Here is a 24,232-nt window from a genome sequence, read left to right on the forward strand (position 1 = left end):
ATAAAAATATTATTGTTGAAGGTAAACTATGATCAACGCTTCTGGTAAATATCACTTTTCAAATAAATGCACTTTGTTCATTTGGCAAAAATTGATTAAATCTATAACGACTTAAATTTGATATTTGTGTTGTTACAAACATATTGTACTTCAAATTAGTATAAATTAAGTAAAAAATAAAATAAAGTAAAATAAGAAGGTTACTAACCACCTGCTTAAAATAAATTAATTATATTATAGGTATACATCAATAAATAACATTAGACACATTCGACCGTGAGTCCATAATCAGAAGCAAAATTTCTATGAATATTTTTGTCCGCTATTTGGAGAATCGATAAAAGTTTAGTATAAAAAATTGCTCATTAATCTTAGCTCGATTTTTGCGTTTGAAATCACGATCTGTAATAACATAACAGGAAGCTTGCAACTGAAAATTAAGTTGAAAAACAATTAGGAAAAATTGGAATATTGCACTCTATTTTTCAATCCCTTTGCCAGTTGTAAACCTCTAACCATTTTTATTGCAATAAATACTCGAAATAAATTTAATTTTTTATTACGAGTATCGTGGTATTATAACTATGTTGCTTATCGCACGATATTTCTTTGCTGGTTGGGAGCTTAAACCACTTAGACCAAAAAAACTGCAGCAGACACCAAAATCCGACATCTAGGCTCCCTAGGAAACTAAAACTTATTCAATCGATTCAGGCTCCCATGAATTTTCAGAAAATACAAAAATCTCTTTATAACTGTCAATTTGTATATTTGTCAAACTTTTATGTTTCATCATTTACAAAAATTGAATTGTGTAAGTTATCAGAAGTTAAAGAAAACAGAGATAATTTAAAGTAAGTACAATGCCAATTTTATGTTATGTCATAATAAATATCCTAATCAAACCAAACGTAATGTACTCACATATTGGGTTGACTACTAAATCAGAAGTATGTCTCTTTTAAACTAATACTACACTTATTTCATACAGTAAAAACTAAAAGTAGCTATAAAATTAAATTCTTTCAAGAATCTAACAAGTTTTTGACTTCTAAATTAATACCTTAAATTTTCAAAAAATTTCTTCTATGTAAAAAAAAATAAGCGCTAAATTTATAATTTATCAAGGTACGAAAAGAATATAGTTCCTTCCGGATACTATTTTTAAAAATCGTGAACATTTCTACCCATTATATGCTCACGGTCTAATTCAACACACTCACTGTAATAGCTAACACCTTCAGTTCGTTGCATCAAGTGTATGATATTCTTCAAATCGTTCGGTGTATTATATAAAAATTGACTATCTTCTTCAATATACAGGAATAATAATCCTAAAGTGTTTTTTTTCCGTTATTAACAATAGAAATGATGTAAAGTATATATATATATATTTTTTTTTTTTTTTATAAATATGTTTTATACATATTATAAAAATAGCAGGTGTCTTACTGCTTGAGAATTGTAGAATCGTCAACCTGTTTTTATATTTATATATGGGGTTTTTTGTACAAAGTTTATACAGAATGATAACTTAAAGATACACTTACTTGAATTTTCCAATCTATCCAAATTCATAGATATTATTATTCATAGAAAGTTTTTCCAGATCATTCTTTAAAACAAGAAAGAGTAGTCAAGTGGAGGCTAAATCCTCGACAACTTAGGTATGGCCATATCTTACCAAAGAATAATTGGCCAGTTCATTAAGTTGATGACTGAATTTTAATACAAATAACAAAATATGTAGGCTGTTTAAAATTTTTTTTTTTAAATTTGGGAGAATTTGTTTGTAAATATCTTTTAGATCTCAGAGATCTATTTTAAAACACTATTTCTTACTTTTAATGATTTCTTAGATGACCTCTTGATTGATTTTTTAGATGACCTCTCTTCAAAGTATACCTCATATATGAATTGTGTAGGCTTCGCTGAAATTGGAGTTTAGCACCTAGCTTAAGACTTTAATTTAATTTCATAAAATTATTGAGAAAAGTGATTTTATGGATAAACTATCTTAAGCCATGTGTAATTCGGTTTTCATATATCTTTAAGTTACACTCTGTATAATACTTAAGAATAGTATTCCCATAAAAAAATAATAAAATGAATGAGGGCTGACTTAGATCACGATTCTATATATTCCGTATTGTTGTTAATCTTATGTTCTTTTTTTACCCTTACAGTTGTGTAAGCCACACTCTTCATATTATCTGTTAACATCATGTATGTTTTTGTTCGAATAATGTATAAAAGTTATTTCCGTTTTAATAATATATATTTTTCACTCATAGTCTTATAATATTATTGACTGATGACATTAAATAATAATATTCAATTAAAATAACTATCAATGTGGTTTATAATAATCAGTCATCTTGTTCAAAATATAAATTTATGTTTTCTTTGTTCTTTTTATTAATAACTAGATTCATAATTATATTTGATATAAAGTTTTTATAAAAAACATATTCAATCTGTCACATGTTTATTATTTATTTTATTCAATTGTTTCTTTTTAATTCTTGAATTATTGAAAACTCACAAGGGTTTGGTTTAATTGATGCATCAAAAAAATGTTTCAACAAAAAAATATTTCTATTGATCCGCAATGAAAGAGATTCGTTCAAGATTTTATAAACGAAGCTATAATCGTTAAATGCATTCAATTTTTCTATTTGCTTGGCCAAAATAACCATGCATAACAAGTTTAATAAAATTCTAAAACAAGATATTCTTTTGAATTTTTATTGAACACCGAGAAAATTATTTTTGTCTCCACTTTGGAATGAAATCATTTTCTAGAATAATTTTAACCAAAAAAATACAAAATTTGGATTCATTTGGTGACTGGGGGAGTAGCTTCTGAGACTTAAACAAAAGTCGACAATAAATGAGTGATATCTTAGAGAAATTTCTTTAGTCGATACTTTTCGTTCAATCGCTAAATCAAGTAAATTTTCGTATCTATAGATTATTAATGGTTAATTGGACTCAAAGAACATCTAATTTGATATTATTTGACGATTAGAATCAATATATATCCAGAATCGCCCCAAAATAAAAGCTTTTGTAAAAGATTTAAGAAGATAACTCAAAAACTATTCGTCCAATCGTTAAATAAATTATTTAACTATATCGATACAATCGTCTAATAAGTTATTTAAAGACCCGTTATTTGTATCCTTCGAATCAAAATTACCCTATAGAAGAAGTTTTATCAACCCCCCCCCTCTCTTTGCTTTTGATATTTTAGAGGATAAACACTTAAGACTTTTGCAAAGAGCAAGAATATTTTTTAATGTTTGAGTTTATTTATAGAGTAATTTTGTGCTAAAGATACGAAAATTGGCTCCCTTTGACGATTAATCAATTAGATTTTAGGATATCAGTGTTAGTAGGCAACGAAACATTCTACAAAGTAAGGGCAAAAAAAGTATAAAATTATTAATTACTCAAAAAATATGATGCCTATGATGTTATTTATACAAAGATCTAAAAACGTTTTAATTATATAACTTTAAAAAATACCCAAATCTTCGTCAGATATAAATAAACGTCTTAAAATCAAAACAAACACAATTATACGGCTTATACGGTTAAGTGTTATGTTAACAGCTATGAGTCGAACAAAAACCCTAAAATTATTTCGATATTATAATTCAATCGTAACGAGCAAAATATCAAAATGTAGCATATGGGTTATTGAAATAAAAAAAATTATTATATTATTTTTTTATTTAATGTAATTTTTTATCACATGTGGTGAATTGGGCTTTCATTCAAAAACATAATTTTTGTTGCATGATGATATGTATGCTGGCTGGCGGATTAACTGCCTAGATGCCATCCTTAAAGGCATTATTATTACTTTTTCTGTTATTATAAACAATATTTCTATAATGTTATTTTAATGGTTTTTGGTTTGTTTTTTTCACAATTTTTAAACCTTTTTTATCGAATTTTGATTTACTGTCAACATTAATAGTTGAAAAGGATAGTCAACTGGGAAAAAAATATTCCTTTTGAAATATAAAATCACAAAAATATATATTATTTTAAGTCGATTATTAATAAAATTAAAGGAATGTGTTGTTAAGAGGCTGTGGGAGTGAGGAATAATTTTCAAAATAAAAAATAGATCCGACATAAAATATATAATGTCTAGAGTCGGGTACTTTTTGGCAAACTAATTTTAAAAGGACAAAAGTTTCAGGGTGTTTCCTCAACAAAATTTTTTATATCCGTGTAATTATCCTTCAGAGCGATTCAAATATTCATTGAAAATGATAGTTTGGTCCTTCGAGGTCTCAAATTTTGGTCCTTTCCCAAAAAGTACTTTCAAATGATTCGTGACTTTTCATCAAATAATATTTATATACATACCTTTATATGTGTCATTCGATGGTAATATAGATTTGATGATGCTGTGAATCGTTTTAAACAGACTGGACATTGATGTGGCTTTTCTCCACTGTGAATACGTCTATGTGTATTTAAGGAGGATGATGTACTGAACCCTTTACCGCAAACTAAACAAACGTGTGGCTTTTCTCCTAAAAAAGAAATGCATAATGAGTAACCGTGAATATTGAAATCTGGGTGCCTGGCCTGAACTTGAACTATAATTACAACTTTTACAATTTGAACCTTGAGCAATTAGAATTTTAGAAAATGGCACCAATCTGCAAGTTTTTGTCCCTCGTGATCACTCTGTGGTTGAATTTACATTCTGGGTTAGCCATGCAACTAATGGGGTCAAATTAGCAAGGGTCTGCCAGAGTTTTAGCTCATACGGTCACTCTATGACGGTGTCCACCCTGTGATCCATGGGCTAGCCATGTGTCTTATGGGGTCGTATAAGCGCGAGTTGGTGATGATGTCCGCCCTGTGATCATTAAGTTGTTCATGCCTCTAATAGGGAAGGAAGGCCTTTAGTCATACTTTAATTTTCGAATAGCACAAGGTTCAAATTCAATTCACCAAAGTTCAATTTCTAAAGTTATTTTTATATGGAACCAAAAACAGTCAAATGCTTTCAATGATACATTGAGCTTATTCTATAAATAATTCGAGTAAAATTTGTAATTTTCGTAGAAGTCATATTCACCTATTAGTACAAGATCCGAATTAGGGTCGACCTTCACCCATCTTTTTACCGAATGAAAGTTATTTTTTATGAAATGTAAAATATTAACAAATATTCCTGTAACGGGTTGCCTTAAAAAATATGGTCCAGACCATTTTTAATATAAATATCAAAACTTGGAAAGCTTGTAAACATTATTTTTGACCAATATTTTGTGGCCAATCATATGCCACCGTAATTGTAACAAAATTATCTTTATTTAGATATGCGAGTCAATGAATTAACAGATGCACGTAATTACTATTTTCAACTTGTATAAATGCGACAATAGTGAACGAAAAAAGGCAGAAAACATAGCTGCTGCGTATTCTTTATGGCTTTTACTTTCGAGTAGATCAAAATTCGTAAGATATGCAAGTCAGTGAAAAATTTCTAAAAATTTTACTCTTGATATTTTCACTAAAAGTAGTCTGGACCACATTTTTTTAGGCAACCCATTGCAGGGATATTTGTTAACATTTTATATTTCATAAAAAATAACTTTCATCCGGTAAACAGATGGGTGAAGGTCGATCCTAATTGGGATCTTAGACTATATGATTTGAATTTGCTCTTTAGTATCTTTTATAAATAAACTCAGGGAGAGTGATGAGGTATTATTATTTATCTCCCAATAATATGGGATCATTAGTGTTTTGATTTAAGTTTAAATCGACTGAATTATTAATTACTTTAAGAGCATGTGAAATAAATTCAATCAAATGAATAAAAAAAGTCAAAATTATGTATACTAACCTGTATGTGTTCGCATATGTCGTTTTAATAATGATGGTCTATCAAAGGCTTTAGAACATACTTCACATGGTAGTAATGCACGTTCACGTGGTCGAGCTCGAGGTGTGGGACCACCTGATGGTGGTTCGGTTAGATCACCTTGTGATGAAGCCGCTGACGATGTTGAACTATCACCAGATACACTCTTATGTTCATCTTCAGTAGTTGATGGTGGTGAACTAGATAACGCTCTCGATAACAATGACATTGACAAATCCAATGGCGAATCTACAAACACATAAACATAACCATAAATAAATAAATATATAACAACTTATGGTGAATATGACCGTTAGAAATTAGATCAGTACCTATATAAATAAGGTAGATGATCTATGCACTCATAATGCATAGACGTAGAAAGAGCTGGGTTGTAAATGTAATGTTATAATAGTGTTCTTCAAATTAATCCGATCCTGGTACGGTACTTCTAACTAACGAAATTTTTGTAAGATCGTGTTAAAGACTGTAAGATAACGAGATCCTATTGAACTCCAGTAATTATCCAAATTTCAAATTGGTTACGCCCGCAAAACAAAAATTCGATGATAGACAAATACACTCACATATACATCTTAGCGACTCTTATTGTCCATTTACAAATTTTTTTTCATGGTATACAAGCATTACCGGCAAATCATACCTATGTTTCATTTTTGAGGTGAAAACAACAACTTTCTATCAGAGAGTTAAAAAAAACAGCAACAGAAACGTTAATTGAAATTAAAATTTTTGTATGAAAATATTTTTATGTTTAAATGGCTACCTTTTTTGATGTGACTTCCATTAGCCTTTATCTATAGAATATGGAGTTTTGATTGATTGCAACATTTAAGCATGAATTAAGTAGTTTCATGTTGGAATTTAAATATTAATGGTAGTTTCATAATTAAAAATATTTCAGTAGATAATAAACGAATAGCACCATAAATTTCACATTTAAGGAATTCTTACAATTTTTTATAGTACAAAATGTCATCATATAAAGCAATATGCTTAATTGAAATAACCAGTAATTTTCAAGTCGGCGAATTGTTTGTAGAATTCTTACGGTTTTCCTTATTCAAATATTTATTCTTTCGCGATTTGTTAAGATTGAATTTTGATATATGAATTTATATGTTCAATAGTGGTGTTGTTACACCTGTACATTTACAAAAGAAAATCCCTCGTGTTGAAAAAAATATCCACAACGCTTTCTTACTTAATAAAAAATTTTACAAAACAATGTTTTCGATTTTGACTAGTCGAATATTTTTTGGCCTTTTCATTACATTAAACATATTGTTTGAGCATAAATATTATCTAATTATTTTTTATTGTTTCATTAATTGTGGTAAAACAGATTTTGATAAATAAAATGCCTTATAATTTGGTTTCGGATAGAAACAATTCATGAAATGGAAGTAATAAGTGATGTTACGGTAAAATAAAAATTTCAAAGTACAAAAAATCTGTAATATCTAAATAGATGTGCAACGAAGCAATTCGAATCAAGAAAACAATATAATAACGAGGTATCAAGAAAACTATACCATTACAATAAAGGAGACCAACACAAACAAACATGTATATATAAAACACAATAGAATTTTTAACACTTCAAATTTTTGAGTAATACCTTATATGGCTTCTTGATTATCGGCCCGCAAATATCTTTTATCATCAAAAAATAAAAACCACTATTGTACGAGTTTTTATAAATATGTTTTTCATATATCGGTTTTTGGTGGTGCTCTGATGTTTTGTGTTGTGTTATGTTTGATGAGTTTCTGTGTGCTGTTGTTCTTGTTAATTTCTTGATAGCAAATTATTGTATTCATCACGAAAATGAATATTTAAAAGTGTACGATGATATTTTTATGTTTTTAAAAGCCTGCGTATGTTTCGTTTATGAATTTTCATTTATCATTTTAGAATTTATACTGGAAGTTAGGCGTCTTCTTTTCCGCTAAATAATATTGAAGTGGAGGTTATCAGGCTTAAAGAGGTCGCTTCATTAAGATTTGGAATTTCGTGGGTATCAAATTCCATGTTGAAGAAATAAACCTGACCGTATTTTGTACCAATTTGCAATATTATGTTGCTAGAAACGGTATATAAGATCGATCTTTACTCATCTGATTTCCACATAAGACATATTTGTTATGAAATTTTCTTAATTTTTAAACACTCCTATCATAGTTTGTCTATCGAAAAGTGTTCATAGCTTGTTTTCATTAAATTAATTTTAATCAACTTTTTCCAAGCACGTTATTAAATTATCTTCATTCTGATACCAATTCCGATACGTTAACAGATCGTTATAGTTACCTGTATTGACTTACCTGTTCATATGGTATGAACAGGTCTACACCGGTCTGTTAACCAATCGAAATTGATATCAGAAGATTTAATTAAGAAAATAATGTTACAGGCTTGCCTGAAAAAAAACCATCCATGGAAGAAATTTTATTAAAAATAGCCATAGACACTTTTCGGAAGAAAAACTATGATAGAAATGTTTATCAATAGAATTTCATAAAAAATATTTCTCATCTGGTTATCAGATGATTGAAGATTGATTTTCTACCATCTCTTATACCTACTATTACAAATTTATTGAAAAAAATTATTATTTATTAAAAGAACACACTCTCAGAGAAAATTATATTTGCGAGTAGAACTTGGATGTAATAATCCTAAAGCTTTTGTTTTCATAGCTTTTTATGCACAATTTCACAATTTTATGAAAAATAAATTTAATTAATTTTTGTAATGTTTTCGATATCAATACAAACAGAGGGCTATTAGCTTGACTGCTAAGAGTCATACCTGTCATGGCTTGCTTATATATTAATTCAATAAACACACAAGAATCGTTAAACAGAAATGACGAAAAGACACTTATATCATCGCCATAACAAAAGTGTTGTTTTATAATATAATCATGATAAAAATGATTTCCAATCTATAATCTTTTTATATGTAATGTTTGTTATCGTACGTATATCAAACATGTAACGGTGTTTCACGCCCTTTCAATTAAGAGAAAAAGGTATGTTTAATGTCTTCTAGATGATTTTTGATTGAATACTATCAAATGGTCATTGATATTTTTTTTTGTCGAGTATCGGACAAAGCGATGTTATTTGTTATTCAATAACATTTTTGTTTTGACTATCGTCCTGAGTCTCAACCACACAACCCCCTCCCACCTCCCGAAAGAGAAGTTTTGATAATTTTCGTGTATAAAAAAGTTGGTGGGCATGACTTTAACACCCTTTCAAATTCCCATTCATGTTAAAATAAGTTGCTGAAATGTTCTCCAGACAAAGCAAAATGAAGTTAAAAAAAAAATTGTGAGTTTCAGTGATGAAGAGTATCACATAGTAGTACCACATAGACATGTATATACTACAGCTTAAAACAAACCAAAATGGTGATATCATTTTAAACATTCTTCTTTCACATCTTCAACAATTCGTGTATAATATTTATTACGTTGTTTGGATTTAAAAAATGATGATTATTGTCATCTAGAAACCATACGAAAAACAATTGTTATATTACTTAAATAAAAATATTTTTATATTGGCTTTGGCTCATGTTTATTGTATACATTAATTACGTAAAAAAAAAGTATTTTCGTTCATTGTGTTTCAACCTCCATGTAAAATTTACAAAATACGTAGCACATGAGCTGCGTTAGCTAAGCGAATTCACTCAATTACACATTTTTCTTAAAATCGAATATTGCATTTTTATTTTTTCAATAATTTCTATTTCGAAAACTAATCGTCTAGAGATAAAATCACAAGCGTACTTTTTGGCTTAGAACTGATCAAAAATACAAACATATTTTTCATTTTGAAAAAATTCAAAATTTTGTACTTCGCACGCAAACCTAACCCCTTAAGTTTATCTGTCGATTTTTCTCAACGAATTTGACGTTTCAAATACCAAAGCCCTTCCTGACACCAAATTTTATTAAAATCGAGCTTAAATTGCGACCAATAGAGAGGGTCCAGACACATAATTAGAGAGGATCGATGAACATTTGAAGAAATTTTTGAAAATCAGTCCAAAGACAATACCTGTATTTCCTTTCGAATGTATTTTCAAATCGCTAATATTGTATATTTGTCATAGAAACACAGGAATATAATACTTCTAAAAATTACAAACATAATTTTTTAAATATAAATATTCGAATTTTTTATTAAAAAATGTAAGAGCTAATCAAATTATAATGATTTGTTCTAGATTCTATACCATAAAATTATTAAAACGTTCCAAAAATAAAAAACAATTAAATAACATAGTTATTGATATTAAAATAAGTAATTTATCACACGTTTAGTTAGTTTCATTCTCACTTTACCTATATAATAATATTTGTATATACAGGTACGCATAATAGTTAAATATGATAATGTTTTGAATATACAAACTTACAACACTTTTAAAATGTTGTTAATAAATCACTAATGTTGCTGCGGATGACTTGGTTTATAATTCGTTCTGCACTATCTCTTGTTTAAACAAATCGGTAAATTTGTATTTTAAAATATTTGAATTTATATTACTCATTTTATTATAATATAAAGGTAATGCCACATTGAAAGAAACTTTGTCATTAGTTTGTATTAGATTAAATGTTCTTACAGATTCTCGAAGTGTACAAAAAGTTTGCAGAAAATGCACATCTTTCAAAAATGAATTCATCAAATCCTTTAGAAGTGCTCAATACGATCTATTATTAAAAACGTTTATTGAGAGCCTAAAATTCTATGAAACTATTACTAAGCTAGAAATAAATAGTGAAATGGCACCCAGAATTTTTGAGCAGGAAATTTCATTTTCTTTACTGTGGATAGAACTGAAAAAACGCATGTCGAGTCTTGAGTTTTTATGCATCTATAATTTAGTATTCCACATTTTTATACCATGTATACATGAAATATATCATAGTATTTTAAGTTTAGTCCCAAGTCTGTAACGGTTAGAAATATTCATGTTACCAACAAATTTTTGTTATGGGTGTTCATAAAATCACTTAATTTGTCTATTTCCGGTTGTCGGTCCGCATGTCTGTCCGTAAGCACGATAACTCAAAAGCTAAAAGAGATATTTGAGCTGAAATTTTTAAAGCGTGCTTAGGACAGTAAAAAGTGAGAACAAGTTTGTAAATGAGAAACATAGGTCGACTGGGTATTAGGTCCGAAGGATGCATATTGTAAACTGTATTTAAAATGTAAAAAATGTTCGTTTCAAAAACATAAACAACTTTTGCTTGAAACATTTTTTTGTAAACATCACTGTTTACTTACGAGGGTACAAATTATGTGCAAATTTTATAGTATGTATTATATGGGAATGTCGGTTATGATATCTGGCTATCTAAGAGTGGATATCTTTCTTTACTTGATGTCAAAAAACAAACGATTGCCTCATCAAAACTGTCTATACATGGTATTTTAACAATTAACTCAGTCAATTGTTTGTTTTCACTTGTTTTTATTAAATAAGCTTCAACAAATATTCTTCATACACTTTTGCGTGACTTCTAACATTATACGCTCAAACTCTTCGATCTCTTATGAATATCAGATTAGAAATAACAAGTTTTAGAAATCTTTAACTAATACAATATTGTGAATACTGCTGAACAATAAATATATGTATAAAACTATATAATATAAAATGTATGCTATAATATGATGTGGCCTCAACTTGACCAACAATCTATCTGTCAGAAGAAACTCTTGGACATTTAATTAATGATTACAGATTTGTTTCACAGTATTACGGAACTATATGCATGTATGCATAGCTGCATGGCTGCATTAATACAAATGCATTCACTTTGCTTGAACATTAATAAAATCTTTTTTTTTAAATTTCAAACATAAATGTTTTTTGTATTTATGTGTACACAAAACATGTATATATTGAATATGACCAAGCAAAATGTGGAAATAAATATGTATTTACGTGTAGGTTTTTGTAAAATATATGTTTATTATAATAAAACAGCAAATTAAATTAATAAAATAATAATTGTACTCTTTTTTGCAATGATTTCCGGTATTTGAAAATTTGTTTGCAAATTTTGGGAGAATATTAATTAATGATTCCATATAAGCATATTGTGATTTTTTTTAGATTTATAACAAACTGCTGCGACTAGACACGAGGACGAACATTAAAGGTTCTCGAAAATAGACAAGTACCAAACAGTATATAATTTCGCAAAGTGAATACAATACGTACCCATTATTTTCGTTTCGTTTGATAGATGTTCGCATACGTACATAAAACGTATAAAAAATAGATTTAAAAAAATAATAAGTGCTAAATGTTTAACTACCTTGTATATACTGAATTGGGTATCAATAACAATCATTATAAACGGTTCAAGTAAATTTGGTTTGCAGAAAATGTGAGGTATGTATAATAGGATAAGTCGAATTTAGTTGAGATTAATTTGAAACGGCGAAACAAAATTTGCACTAAACTCGCACTTGAAACCTATCTAGGGCATTTTCCATTAAATTCCCTTTTTCTTAAAGCCTTTTCCAAAGTGAGCCGATTTTTTCGGGTACGGAACCCTAAACTCGCACTTGATACATAGCTTAGAACACTCTCAATTAAATGACATATACAACGAAACAACAAAAATCAAAATCGATTCATCCGTCTAGGCGCTACGTAATACAGGCAGGCAGGCAGGCAGACAGACAGACAGACACACACACATAGCGGTCAAGCTTATAACATCCCTTTTTTTAGTTCGAGGGTTAAAAAAAGGTTTGAGATGAAACGAAAATACCAATTTTCTTTTTGAACATTCCTTCTATCGATTATGGCCGAGTACAAGTGTTTTTTTTAGTCTCATAAATATATGACCCATTATGACCCTGATAGAAATAACAGGGTGTTAAAGTAAATAATAATGTTTTTGAGTTCGCATCATATATTATTTCATGTATATTCATGAAGGAGAACGCTATGGGACTTTGGAAATGAGTATTTACTTAGGTTAATATTTGCCAGTTACATTTCGTTCCATGAGGCAAGCAAGCAATCGAAAAGTGGAATATTAAACGTATTGAATCATTTTTAAAAGCACTGCAGTTTACTATAAGACATTTTATTTATTATATTATCGTTATAAGGACATGTACATTAATACAAAATCCATAATCGACATTGATAAATATAGTTAAATTTAAAATGAAATTGACTTGAAGAATATTAAAACAGATCAAACACAGATCTGAATCTGTAGAAAAAATAAAGTATTTTCGCACAGTAAACAATATTTTTATATTATTTAACTTGAATATAAATGATATAAAATGTTGGAATTTTTAGTATCGGCATTAATGCTAAAATATTATTATTATTATTATTATATTGAAATAACCGGACTGCAGAATTCATATCATCCATGGATGAAAAGAAGACAGTTGAAACCTTCTACTCCACTTAAAATAGATATAAAACATAGATGAGTTTCCGAAGTTAAAAAAATTTGCAAGGCTCTCACTGTCAAATTGTAACTTTTAACATGTAGAATAACAATTTGAAAAAGAAAAGGGTGTTTTCAAAAAATCTTAAATTTTTTGCGTTTTTTTTATATAGTTTTGTGCAATTTACTAAAAACACTATGCATTTAAGGAAAAAATTGTTCAAAGTTACCGAGTGTAAAATTTTCTATCGATATGTATATTTTGCTAATTATTCCAGTCTTTCGTATATCTACTCCTAAACCCCACATATTAGATTTAAGATCCTTATCGCACGATATTTGTTTGCTGGTTAAGAGCTAAAACCAAAACAACAGACACCAAAATCGATTCAGGTTGCCATGAATTTTTAGAAAATGCAACAATCTTTTTATAACGGTCCATTTGTATTTTTTGTCAAAATTTTTTGTTTTATAATTTAAAAAAATTGAATTGTGAAAGTTATCAGAAGTAAAAGAAAACAAAAATAATTTAATAATAATAAGTACAATGCAGTTTTTTTGTTATGCCATAATAAATATCCTTATCAAACCAAACGTAATGTACTAAGAGATTGGGTTGACAACAAAATGTTTTTTTAAACTAATACGACAATTTTTCCATACAGTAAAAGCTTAAAGTAGCTATAAAATTAAATTCTTTAAAGAATCAAACAAAAATTTGACTTTTAAATTAAATACCTTAAATTTTCAGCGAATATCTTGTAAATAAAAAAAGTAAGTCTGCATTTATAATGCACCAGTATATTGTAAAAAAAAACTTCCACAAAACGAGGAAAATTGTAGATTTTTGTGTACTCAGAATTAGCTTTATTCGCACATATGAAAATTTATGTTCATTAAGTCAAAAGCTACAAAATTGGTATAGGTTGCTTCTCCTTTTACTTCTTTAATTTCGACCTATTTTGAGTGGAGTATTTTTGTGTGTATGTGCCATGAACACATTATTATAGATATTTCAAAAAACACATATAAAAATATCTATTTACTACTGTTCTGAACTTCTTCGGTCCATGGTTTAAACATCAAAGAACAAACAGTAACAAGTATAACTTATTGCCTTATTGCATAAACGGACTATTGGGATGATATTACAGACCTTTACAATATCCGCCGATTTTCATTTACTCATGTGTTTTATAGTCTGTGCCGGTGTTCGTAAATAATATGGATATAGAGTACATTATATATAATGCATATATAGAATATTGTTTATATCTAATCTCTTTTAAAATTACAAAATTCAATAATAATTTGCATATTTAATTTGAAATTTAATTATTTTAAAGTCATTAAAATACGACGTTTAATGTTACTGATGATACAAATTAGTTTTAATAGAATATGATTCTTATTTCGATTGAATAACAGTAAAAATCATACATTTATAGGAAATATAATAATAAAGATGTATTCGAAATAGATAGTTTCCGCATAAAAAAAATCCACAGTCATTTTTGAGTTGCTATCCCGAATTAGTTTGTTCTATCAAGGTACTAATTGAAGTGGTTATCGATTAATTGCAAAATCAACCAATTTTCTATACCTTTCTATTACTTAGGGCATATGGAATTAAGTTATATAAAAATCCCACGTATCTGACGATTGGATTAGAGTTTTTTGAGATATATGAAATTTAATTATTGTTAAATAAATAAATTTTTTGTTACCGATTTCAGTAGGATCGATCATTTTATCGTTATTACTTTAATAATATTATTTTGAAATATTAAGAAATTTCAACCTTCGGATATCGATGATATAGTGGTTATGGTAACTGTTCTGCATTCGAAAGGTCGTCAGATCGAATTTCAGCGATGAGTTTTTTTTTTAATTTAACGATAGTCTAGGTAAAAAAATAAATTTAGTTTGAAAAAATTTAAAAAAACTCACAATATTGCACTAAAAAGTGGATAGTAATTTTAATTGTAATATAAAATTCAAAGCGTGGGGTGCTCGCTATCTGTCAAACCAGATAATTTAAAGAATTCATGTAGAGAAGTTCTCGCTTTAAATTTTACACTACAATTATTATTCACTTTTTACTGTAAGAAAGTGATTAGTTTTTTTAAACTATAATATTTCAGCTTCATAGGATTAGCTATGCCGTGCGTATTTAAAAAGCTACGCTACTGTTTTTTATTGGAACGCCAACAACTAATAATACAATATTATTTCTGATTCGGTCAGTGTGTTCTTTTTGAAAAGAACAGATATTTTAATATACCAAAGAAGCATAAAGAATTGAAGATGCGCCATATTTACCATTTTTGATATACGTGTTCAATTATAAACTTATAGCAAAGAGAAGCCAAATGTATACATCTCCGCGCGTCTCTTTGCAATAAGATCAAAAGAGCCCAAAGAACCATTGTATTTATATTCATTGAATGTTATTTATGATCAATATTGTCATAAATTCACCAACTATAAAATGTTAAAAAATTTAATTGCAGTTCAGTTTTAAAAAGATGTTGATTTTTTTATTTTAAAAATATATTTTTTAATTTTTTTAGAATTTTTAGAATTTTTAATTAAATCTTTTTGATAAAAAATTTGTAGGGTATTTTCATTTTGGCATTTTTATTATTTAAATTATTTGTAAAAGGATATTATTGAAAGAGCAATTTTCTTTTTTTGTTAACTAGATTATTTTATAAATGCTTTTTCTAACCATTAAAAGTGTATTCATGGATAAAAGTGTTAAATAGATGTTAAAATAATGTATTTTGCCACAAGCACAATAAATTGTCAATTGAAAAGAAGTGATTGCTTTTTTCCCTTACTCGAGTGTGTTAAAAAATAGATTTAATTTTTTTACAAATACGGGACTGGTTCTTTCTTTCAAAGACAACTGCAATGACAAATACCTAATTGTCAAATTGGAGAACGATATGGCCAAATCGCTATTCTGCTTGGGTAAAAAAAAGTTCTTTTACATTGATATTCCTGGTGGTGCAATCGATAAATGGGGGCTAGACAAAAGAAGTGTTCGACCAACACTTTAAATTTCAAAGTTGATTATCTTGAAAATTAACATAAATCTCAAGCAGGCTGTGGTCTAGTGGCAAAATTAATGCAGGAACTGCCACAGTAGGGAGGGGGAAGATACGATGTCTCAGGTTCTCTATCACTGCTGTTGCCAAGAGAAGATCAACTCATTTAAGTATTTTTTTTTTAGACGATCTTTCTGATCTGGAGTCCGTTGCATCAAAGCACTCCCGCTGTTCTTAAACGGGTCCAAATGGTTCATGTAGTGGTTGAGGGCAAGCCAATCCTCTATTCGATATCACTACAGACCCTATGGTCTAAGTGTGTCCCACCCCGGGCTAATCTACTCTAACCCAAAATATCTTAAATAGGCATCTGATTGGGTATTGTACAGATCTTTCGAGTTATATACGTATAATTTGAAATACTTGTGCTGTGTAAAATTTTAAGATTTGAAATAATAATAAAAAGCAAAAATTCCGTTTGCGAAAAAAAGATACCTAAAATTTTTTGTTATAAATTTAAAAATGAAACCAATCAATCTCCAACACCTAACACAAAAAAATCGTTTCTCATTACATGACATTCTTTTACGTATATTTTAATAATACCCTCAACTGTTTCGCTTATACGATATAATATAAAACATTATCGAAAACCAAAAGAGTAAATTCAGAAATTGTTTACGTGTGAATTTGAAAATGATGATAATCATGTAAACAAAGAAAGAATGATATAACGTAAAATAAAGAGAATGGCAGCTGGTGATGTCGGCAAGTTATGAAAGAGATGCCGTGAATGCCGGCACAGTGGCATGCGACAGAACAATGCCGCGTCCAGCATTGGTTGGTTGGTGTGCAAGCTCGTGTTGATTCAATATCATAGACACCAACCATAATAAAAACAAAAGGTTTGTTTCATTGTTTAATACATTCGTTTTGATCTTCAAGACTCCTCAAATGCTAGCTCTAGTCATATAATTATTTTTGTAAGTTTCTTTCATATGATCATTCAATGTTTAGTTTTAAAATTTAAAATAAGGGTACAAAATTTGAAGTGTTTCGAGGTAAAATTAAAAACCACAATTCAGGGTTAACCCAGCTCAAGTTGAATACAAAATTTACCACCACCTTTTCAACTTCTTTACGAAAAGTGTTATTATTTTATCTATCTTTCCTAAATATTTATTTAATTTCTGAAAAAAAAAAAAATTGTTTACCTTCTAATATTGAATCCATCGTTTGTCTATATAATGATGCTCGCATTCTGACAAAAAATAATTCTTCTGGTCGTTCAGGTAAATAATATACCAATAATTCTGTATCGGGTGCAATAGGTTTTACAGCCTCGTATACTGGTTCACCACGCACCTTTGTCGCAACTAAATTTACTGCAGGTGTATATGATTGTGCAACACGTAAAAATCGTACCCAATTACAATGTCGTACACGTCTTGATCCAACATCGGATATTTCATCATAACAACCAAATCTATGACGTATCTGCAAAAAAAAAACATGAAATATTAATATTTATGAAATTCTTGTTGAGAAGAAATTGATAATGTTTAACACAATAATTTAATAGTCCACAGTACAGCGCTCTTCTTCATAGGTAATTAAATGCCAGCAGGCTGAAACTTCGTATGCGGCTTCATTATGACGAACCGAAGGCATTCCTATGTTTAAATTTAACGGATTCTTATGTTTTGATTCTAAGACAATTTTGTATTTAAATAAAAGTAATTGGGTCAGCCATTTTACAATATACGTATGTCGCCCTGCATCCAGGTAGTTGCTATATCTATGGGCACCCTGTTTTGTAAAATATAGTTCAGCTCTGCCTTAGGGCTAGGTATTTCGAGATTTTGAAATGTCAAATTTGAACCCGGCTAAAATCATTTTCCAAAATATCCCAAATAAATAATGTTATAGGTTTGCCATTAACAGATCACGAAAGAAGTTTCAGTCTTTTATCAGCCACTATGAAAGGATTTAGTAAAAAATATATCGAAATAAATAGAAATTCTGTAGTAGTTCCCCATTTTTGAAAGCAAGGGTTAAAAAGTTCAGAACTCTCTTAACTCGTAATTATAACAATACTCCGGGTCTATAAAATTTTCGGTCTATTTTTTCATTTTTTCCGATTACCACTTTGAAAAGAGCGATGTCCTATGGACTATAATCTGGATATTATTAAATAGCGAAATAAAGCGAAAAAAAATGATATCTACTTATAAGGTGACCAAAACATAGGCCTACATGTGTTTTAATAAAATTTTTACAGCATATTTGTCTCGCAATGCGATTTTCATCAAGATTAGGAAGAGTATCTATCTTATTTTGAATTATAATAAGATAACTACGTTGGTATAGTCATAATAGAATTACTTAAATGGAGCAAAACTTTCGTATTCGAGAAGTTTTTAAAACTATTTGAGTAAGTGAGTTTCCAAAATATGAGAAATGAAAACTGTTGAGTGACTTGTATCACCTGTGACTCTCAGAAAGTCAAAAGCTCATATTGCCAAATTGAAAATTACTGCAAGTATCTCCATCAATTTGCCACCAAAAATACTATAGAATATCTTGCCAGAACAACTTAAAAATTTAGCGATCTTTATTCAAATTGAGCTGTTTTTAAAATATTATATTCTAAAGCTCGAAGAAACTATTTTTCCTTTTTGTTTGCTAATTTTAAACGATTATATATTTCCGTAATGTACACAGTCGCTAATACTATCAAAATATCACAAGATTATTTGATCATCACGGAAGATACAATTCTAAACAAAGGTCTATAGTCAATTCAATGCAATTTCAACCAGATAAAAGATATTAAAGAGGTGTTCAGTACTTCTAAAGTTCAACTTTATAAGCTTTATTTGCATAGACAATATTTCCATAACTTTATTTCGCTCATTTGACAAAGAATATCGTAACGAGAATTCGTTTACTTAATGAATAAAAACATAATAAAAATATACTTTACAATTAATTTATTTAAAAAAAAAAAAAAAACTGGAGAAAAAATTATAAATTAATTGATGTAGAACATAATGTACAACAATTACACATTTTTTATGTTTAACTTACGTCAAACAAAGATAAAACATATTCACTTTATATTATTATATATATAAAAACAAATATTTTTATCCTTCTTTAGAATATGGTGACAAACTAACATAAGCTTTAGTGTATGTATAATGTGATGCGGCATACAAAAAAGCGTACAACAATAGTCAATAGTACAGTCAATACTACTATTTCTCATGTATCATCCTCTTCGTGGTTATTCTGAGTCTCTTAAGTCTGTTTCATAGAATAAGTAGGTATTTACATCGTGATCAATAATCGTTGAAAATAGTGAAGGAAAATCCGTTTAGAAAGTTTCATGTTGTTAGAAAATTATGTACATGTACTTTGTGTTACGTGTCAAAAGAAGCATTTATCTTAAGATTTTTTTTATAATGGGGGTTTAACCTCCGTATTTGTGACATACGCCATATCACAGAGGCCACCCACACCATTATCTGTTAATCTTAAGATAATCTTTCTCTAAAAGCAAATGTTTCTAAATGGAATCTGTTAGGTGGCTTGATACATTCACTCCACTATTAAACAATTTTTAATAAAGGTGTAAAATGGTGGAAGCGCAGTGCAAAATCAGAACTTTTTTCCCAATACTTCCGCCAAAACAAAAAGGTTCTCGCATGGGAGCTTGTAATCTTCAATTTACAAAGGAAGGGATTCTTAAATTAACCCGTATATATATATTTTTTACGTAGGACCACGCATTACTTTCAGCAGCGAGTGGTTCGTTTTCGATTATTTTTCATAATGAATACTTCAATGTTGGTATCATATAAATTTGAAAAATATACTTTCCTTTAAGGATAGAACAATAAGGAATAATTTGTTTGCCACCGATTATTATGGTATTCTCTCCAGGTGGTCCCAAAATTGATTCATCAAAATCGGTTTAGTAGTTTTTAAGATATAGTTTAATATCAATTAATAATTATCTACAATCAATAATTTTCTACTGAGAAATTACGCTTTGAAGCTCACGTTAACTATACCTTCAGCAAAATATGTTTGGCTAATAATTGGAGTCAACTTCAAAGAGTAATTGCTCACAAAAAAAATGTTGATTCGCACCGATACTTTTAAATTATTTTTTTCATATTCTATTTTTTGCAATAAATTTTCAGGGTCTATATGATTCCGCGTATGTGAATGAAATAAAAGACGAAGGGCTATTTTTAATAATTTCTTAATTATGTTTAGGGGTCATTCCTTTTCATGTTTTCCTCTTTTATGCTTTTTTTCTGCAATTTGTATTTTTTTTCTAATAAAAGTATGATAATACTTGCATGGAAACACTATATCTATATTTAATTACGAATTTCCTCTTTCATTCTATAGAAACTATTTGCAACGTGTAATTCAAGGAGTCTTTCTACAATGCTCTATAAAAACGCATTTTACAATACAAATGTGTAAACCAATAGAAATGTGGTATAAGGTCTAAATGCAAGAAAGTTAATATAATCGTTCAAAGTAATAATCAGACAGTGAGCCCATCATAAAGCTAAACTTTTATGATCGTTATGCCTTTGCTTTTAGTTTCATGTTTTGCTTTTCGTTAATTAAACGTTATTCAATAATTTTAACGTAATTTTTTGCTTGCCGTTTATGGTAAAAGAAAGTCGGCAAAACAATACACAAAAACAAATGTCAAACCGTTTTTGCAACCGTTGATGGAGTTGAATAATCGTTTCAAAAAAATTAAATCAAAGGATTCTATTTTTCAACCCTTTTGAAAACTGCAAACTTACAATTTTTTCTGTTTATTGTATTGTAATCAATTTACATTAAAGTGAAAAACCTAAAACACTTGCCATAAAATCGATAAACGAGTTTAGTTCCACATTTAAAGTTTCACCTAATTTTGCAATGTCATTCTTCCAAATGCCAGATAAAACGAATCATATAGACATTTCTTTATAAGCCCAAGGTCTAAACACTAAAAGTATTGTAGACTTTCAGCTACTAGTATTAGCTTTAACTATTTCATACTACATTAAAAGATAAAATTTTTTTTTAAACAATCTCATTGAATGCTTGTGCTAGCTGGGTAACAGCAGCTTATGTATGTGTACAATTTCTCTCTAAAACATAACTTCGAATGGATTGCCGATATTACTCTGATCATGAATACGTGTGTGTATATGTGGAAACACAATTATGTACTACAGAAAACATACAATATACGAATAAAACTTGGTCTTTTACAAGATGCCGAACTGAAAAATACGTACTGATATTATACAGAATGTTACAGTATATGGGTGTAATAGTAATTGAAAGAAAGCCATTCATTTAAAATGATTACATCAAATAATTCAGAATTTCTCAAAAACTACAGAAATTCAGTCAGTGGAATTGTGATTAAAAATGATTAATACGTTTATGCTCTCTCTTTTAAAAATGGGGTAGGTTTTCTACATTTTGAAGAAATTACCATCATTTTACTATTTTAAAAGATCAGCTTCATACTTTAAATATCTGATATATTATTTCTCTAGCCTCTTTTTCGGAAACATGGTGGTATCGTCCTTTATTGTATCCAATTCCATGAATTACTCCTAATTTTAAAGCTTATCGTGCTACCTAATGACGAAAAATATACTCAAAAAATTTACCGCTTAGAAAAAAACAGGCAGGACAAATAATATTAAGATGATTTTTGTTCATTTTGTAATTTACATATCACATCTGTAATAAAATTGCCTATAAATAAAAAGAAAGTTATTTACTCACTATATATTATTTCTCTTGCCAGTTTTAAGCCACATTCCGCAATACGAAAATCCCCACGGATCGAGCTAGGATTGAATTAATTATACTGATTATTTTCATTTTTCCGTGTTTTGTAAATGGTACCAATACAAAGTTGGTGAAAACCTACATTCAAATTTTTATACATTATATATACAGTTTTTTATAGTGAAAATATTATTAAAAATGAATTACAAATAAATTTGTTGCTCAAGCACGTATAGACAAATTAATACTCAATAATAATTTGATAAAACATAATTTTGGAAAAAAATCATACAGGTTAAGCCTCCTTCTAGGTTAAGTGGCTACTCCCTTTATCTCCTTATTACTATTGAAATTTTTTCTTACTTATGCTTTGCATAGAAAATCTGAAACATCTTATATAAAAATATATTGAATATATCTATCGTATTCATTCTAATTCATTCTTAAGTCTTTCTATATAGAGTTTCTTAAACAAATGAACCAAAGAATCAACCAACCACAATGATTTCTTCTCTATATAATATTTATTGGAAATAAGCAACTTTAGTAGGCAATTCTTTAGTGTAGTACGGAACAAATACTCACAGATAATTATTATATTGTCTTTTTTTTTAAGATGTTGTTTTGTTTTGATCGGTATAAGTCTTTTGAAGTATGCGTCCTATGCAAATATATCCTGTGTCTATGAGAAGTTGTGGATGGTTTTCGTTACCATTTATATTTATTGTTTAAAAGTACAATCACCGTTTGGTAAAATCACCGTTTATCTTTTTTATGTATAGCAGCATTTCAAAAAAAGCTGTCTTACTGTTATTTCAAATTATTGGCTATTATTTGAAACTACTATAGAAAAGTTGTAACAAGCACAAGCAAAGTCAGAGATAGTAAATTTCTGCTTCTTTAATAGAATATGAGCTTTTCGAACATCAATAATATCGCCAATAATGGCGAATAACAATTTTGGTTCAAATACAGATCCATAGTGGACTTTGGGATAACGGTTATTTCAAAAGTACGAAAGGATAATTTTCAAGAATATAATGTAATTGAAGAATACTCGAGTACATTTTTAAAGATAAGTTCTTCCTAATACTATTATTGGTTAAAACCAATGTAGCTTAATAGCTTCCATGTATAAAATTATCCTTTTTTTTTTAAAAAAGCCACTAACTTGTGCAGGTGTAGTCATTGGTACTGTGACAGCACTGGGAAAAGGAGATACAAGATTAAAATTCATGAGAAAATAGAACTATTTATTTTTGCTTAAAAGCATCAGTTGAACAATCTTGGCAAAATACCATAAAACAACATCCTTGAAAAAAAGAAAGATGATCAAAAGGAAGGTTTTATCAGTTTACGAAATAAGCAAATTAATACAAATTTGACACAATAACAAACGTTTAAAACGAAATTTTTTAATCAAAAAAATATGCAGCATAAAATAAAATAAAAATAAAAATCAGTTTTGAAAATAAAATAAAATTATTTATATTTTGTGCAATTAATTAAACAAAAACTTTTTTTTGGGTTCCCATATTAAATGAACATTGATATTATTCGATTGATACAAATCTAAACCAGCAGGATCACAAGTGCTAATGATTTCAGAACGCTGTTAAAAGTAATTTAAAATATTCATTAAGTATTTTGATCTAACTAATCCACATGAGATTCGGTAAATAATTTAATAATTCATGAACGAAACTATTGAATGTAACCTCTTCACGAATAAATTTTCAGAAAAACTATAGCTTTATGTTTACAATTTATGACGTATTAAAATAAATCATGTTTTATATCGCTCACTGAATGTATTTGGCAATGAAATGTTTGGATTTGCCAAACTACATTATCGTTTCATGGAATAATTCAGACTTTAGTAAGATTATACAATAATTTTTGACTTGCATATTTCTTTGTAATGCTATTTTAAATGCTAAAGAAACTACTAAAAAATATCATTAAACCTCG

At 28.5% G+C, this 24,232-nt stretch overlaps 1 protein-coding gene across 1 annotated transcript in view; it reads right to left on the minus strand.

Moving 5' to 3' along the window:
- The window catches only part of LOC123295644 (zinc finger protein 235-like), a 215,727-nt gene that overhangs the window by 100,709 nt on the left and 90,786 nt on the right, over positions 1-24,232 (minus strand). The window contains exons 2-4 of the mRNA XM_044877062.1: positions 17,647-17,929; positions 5,885-6,151; positions 4,387-4,556 (exon numbers count right to left, since the gene is read on the minus strand). Coding sequence (XP_044732997.1) covers positions 4,387-4,556; positions 5,885-6,151; positions 17,647-17,929 — 720 coding nt within the window. The remainder of the gene's footprint in view (positions 1-4,386; positions 4,557-5,884; positions 6,152-17,646; positions 17,930-24,232) is intronic.

Source organism: Chrysoperla carnea, chromosome 3 (assembly GCF_905475395.1).
Source record: "Chrysoperla carnea chromosome 3, inChrCarn1.1, whole genome shotgun sequence".
In the NCBI taxonomy this organism is placed as follows: domain Eukaryota; kingdom Metazoa; phylum Arthropoda; class Insecta; order Neuroptera; family Chrysopidae; genus Chrysoperla; species Chrysoperla carnea.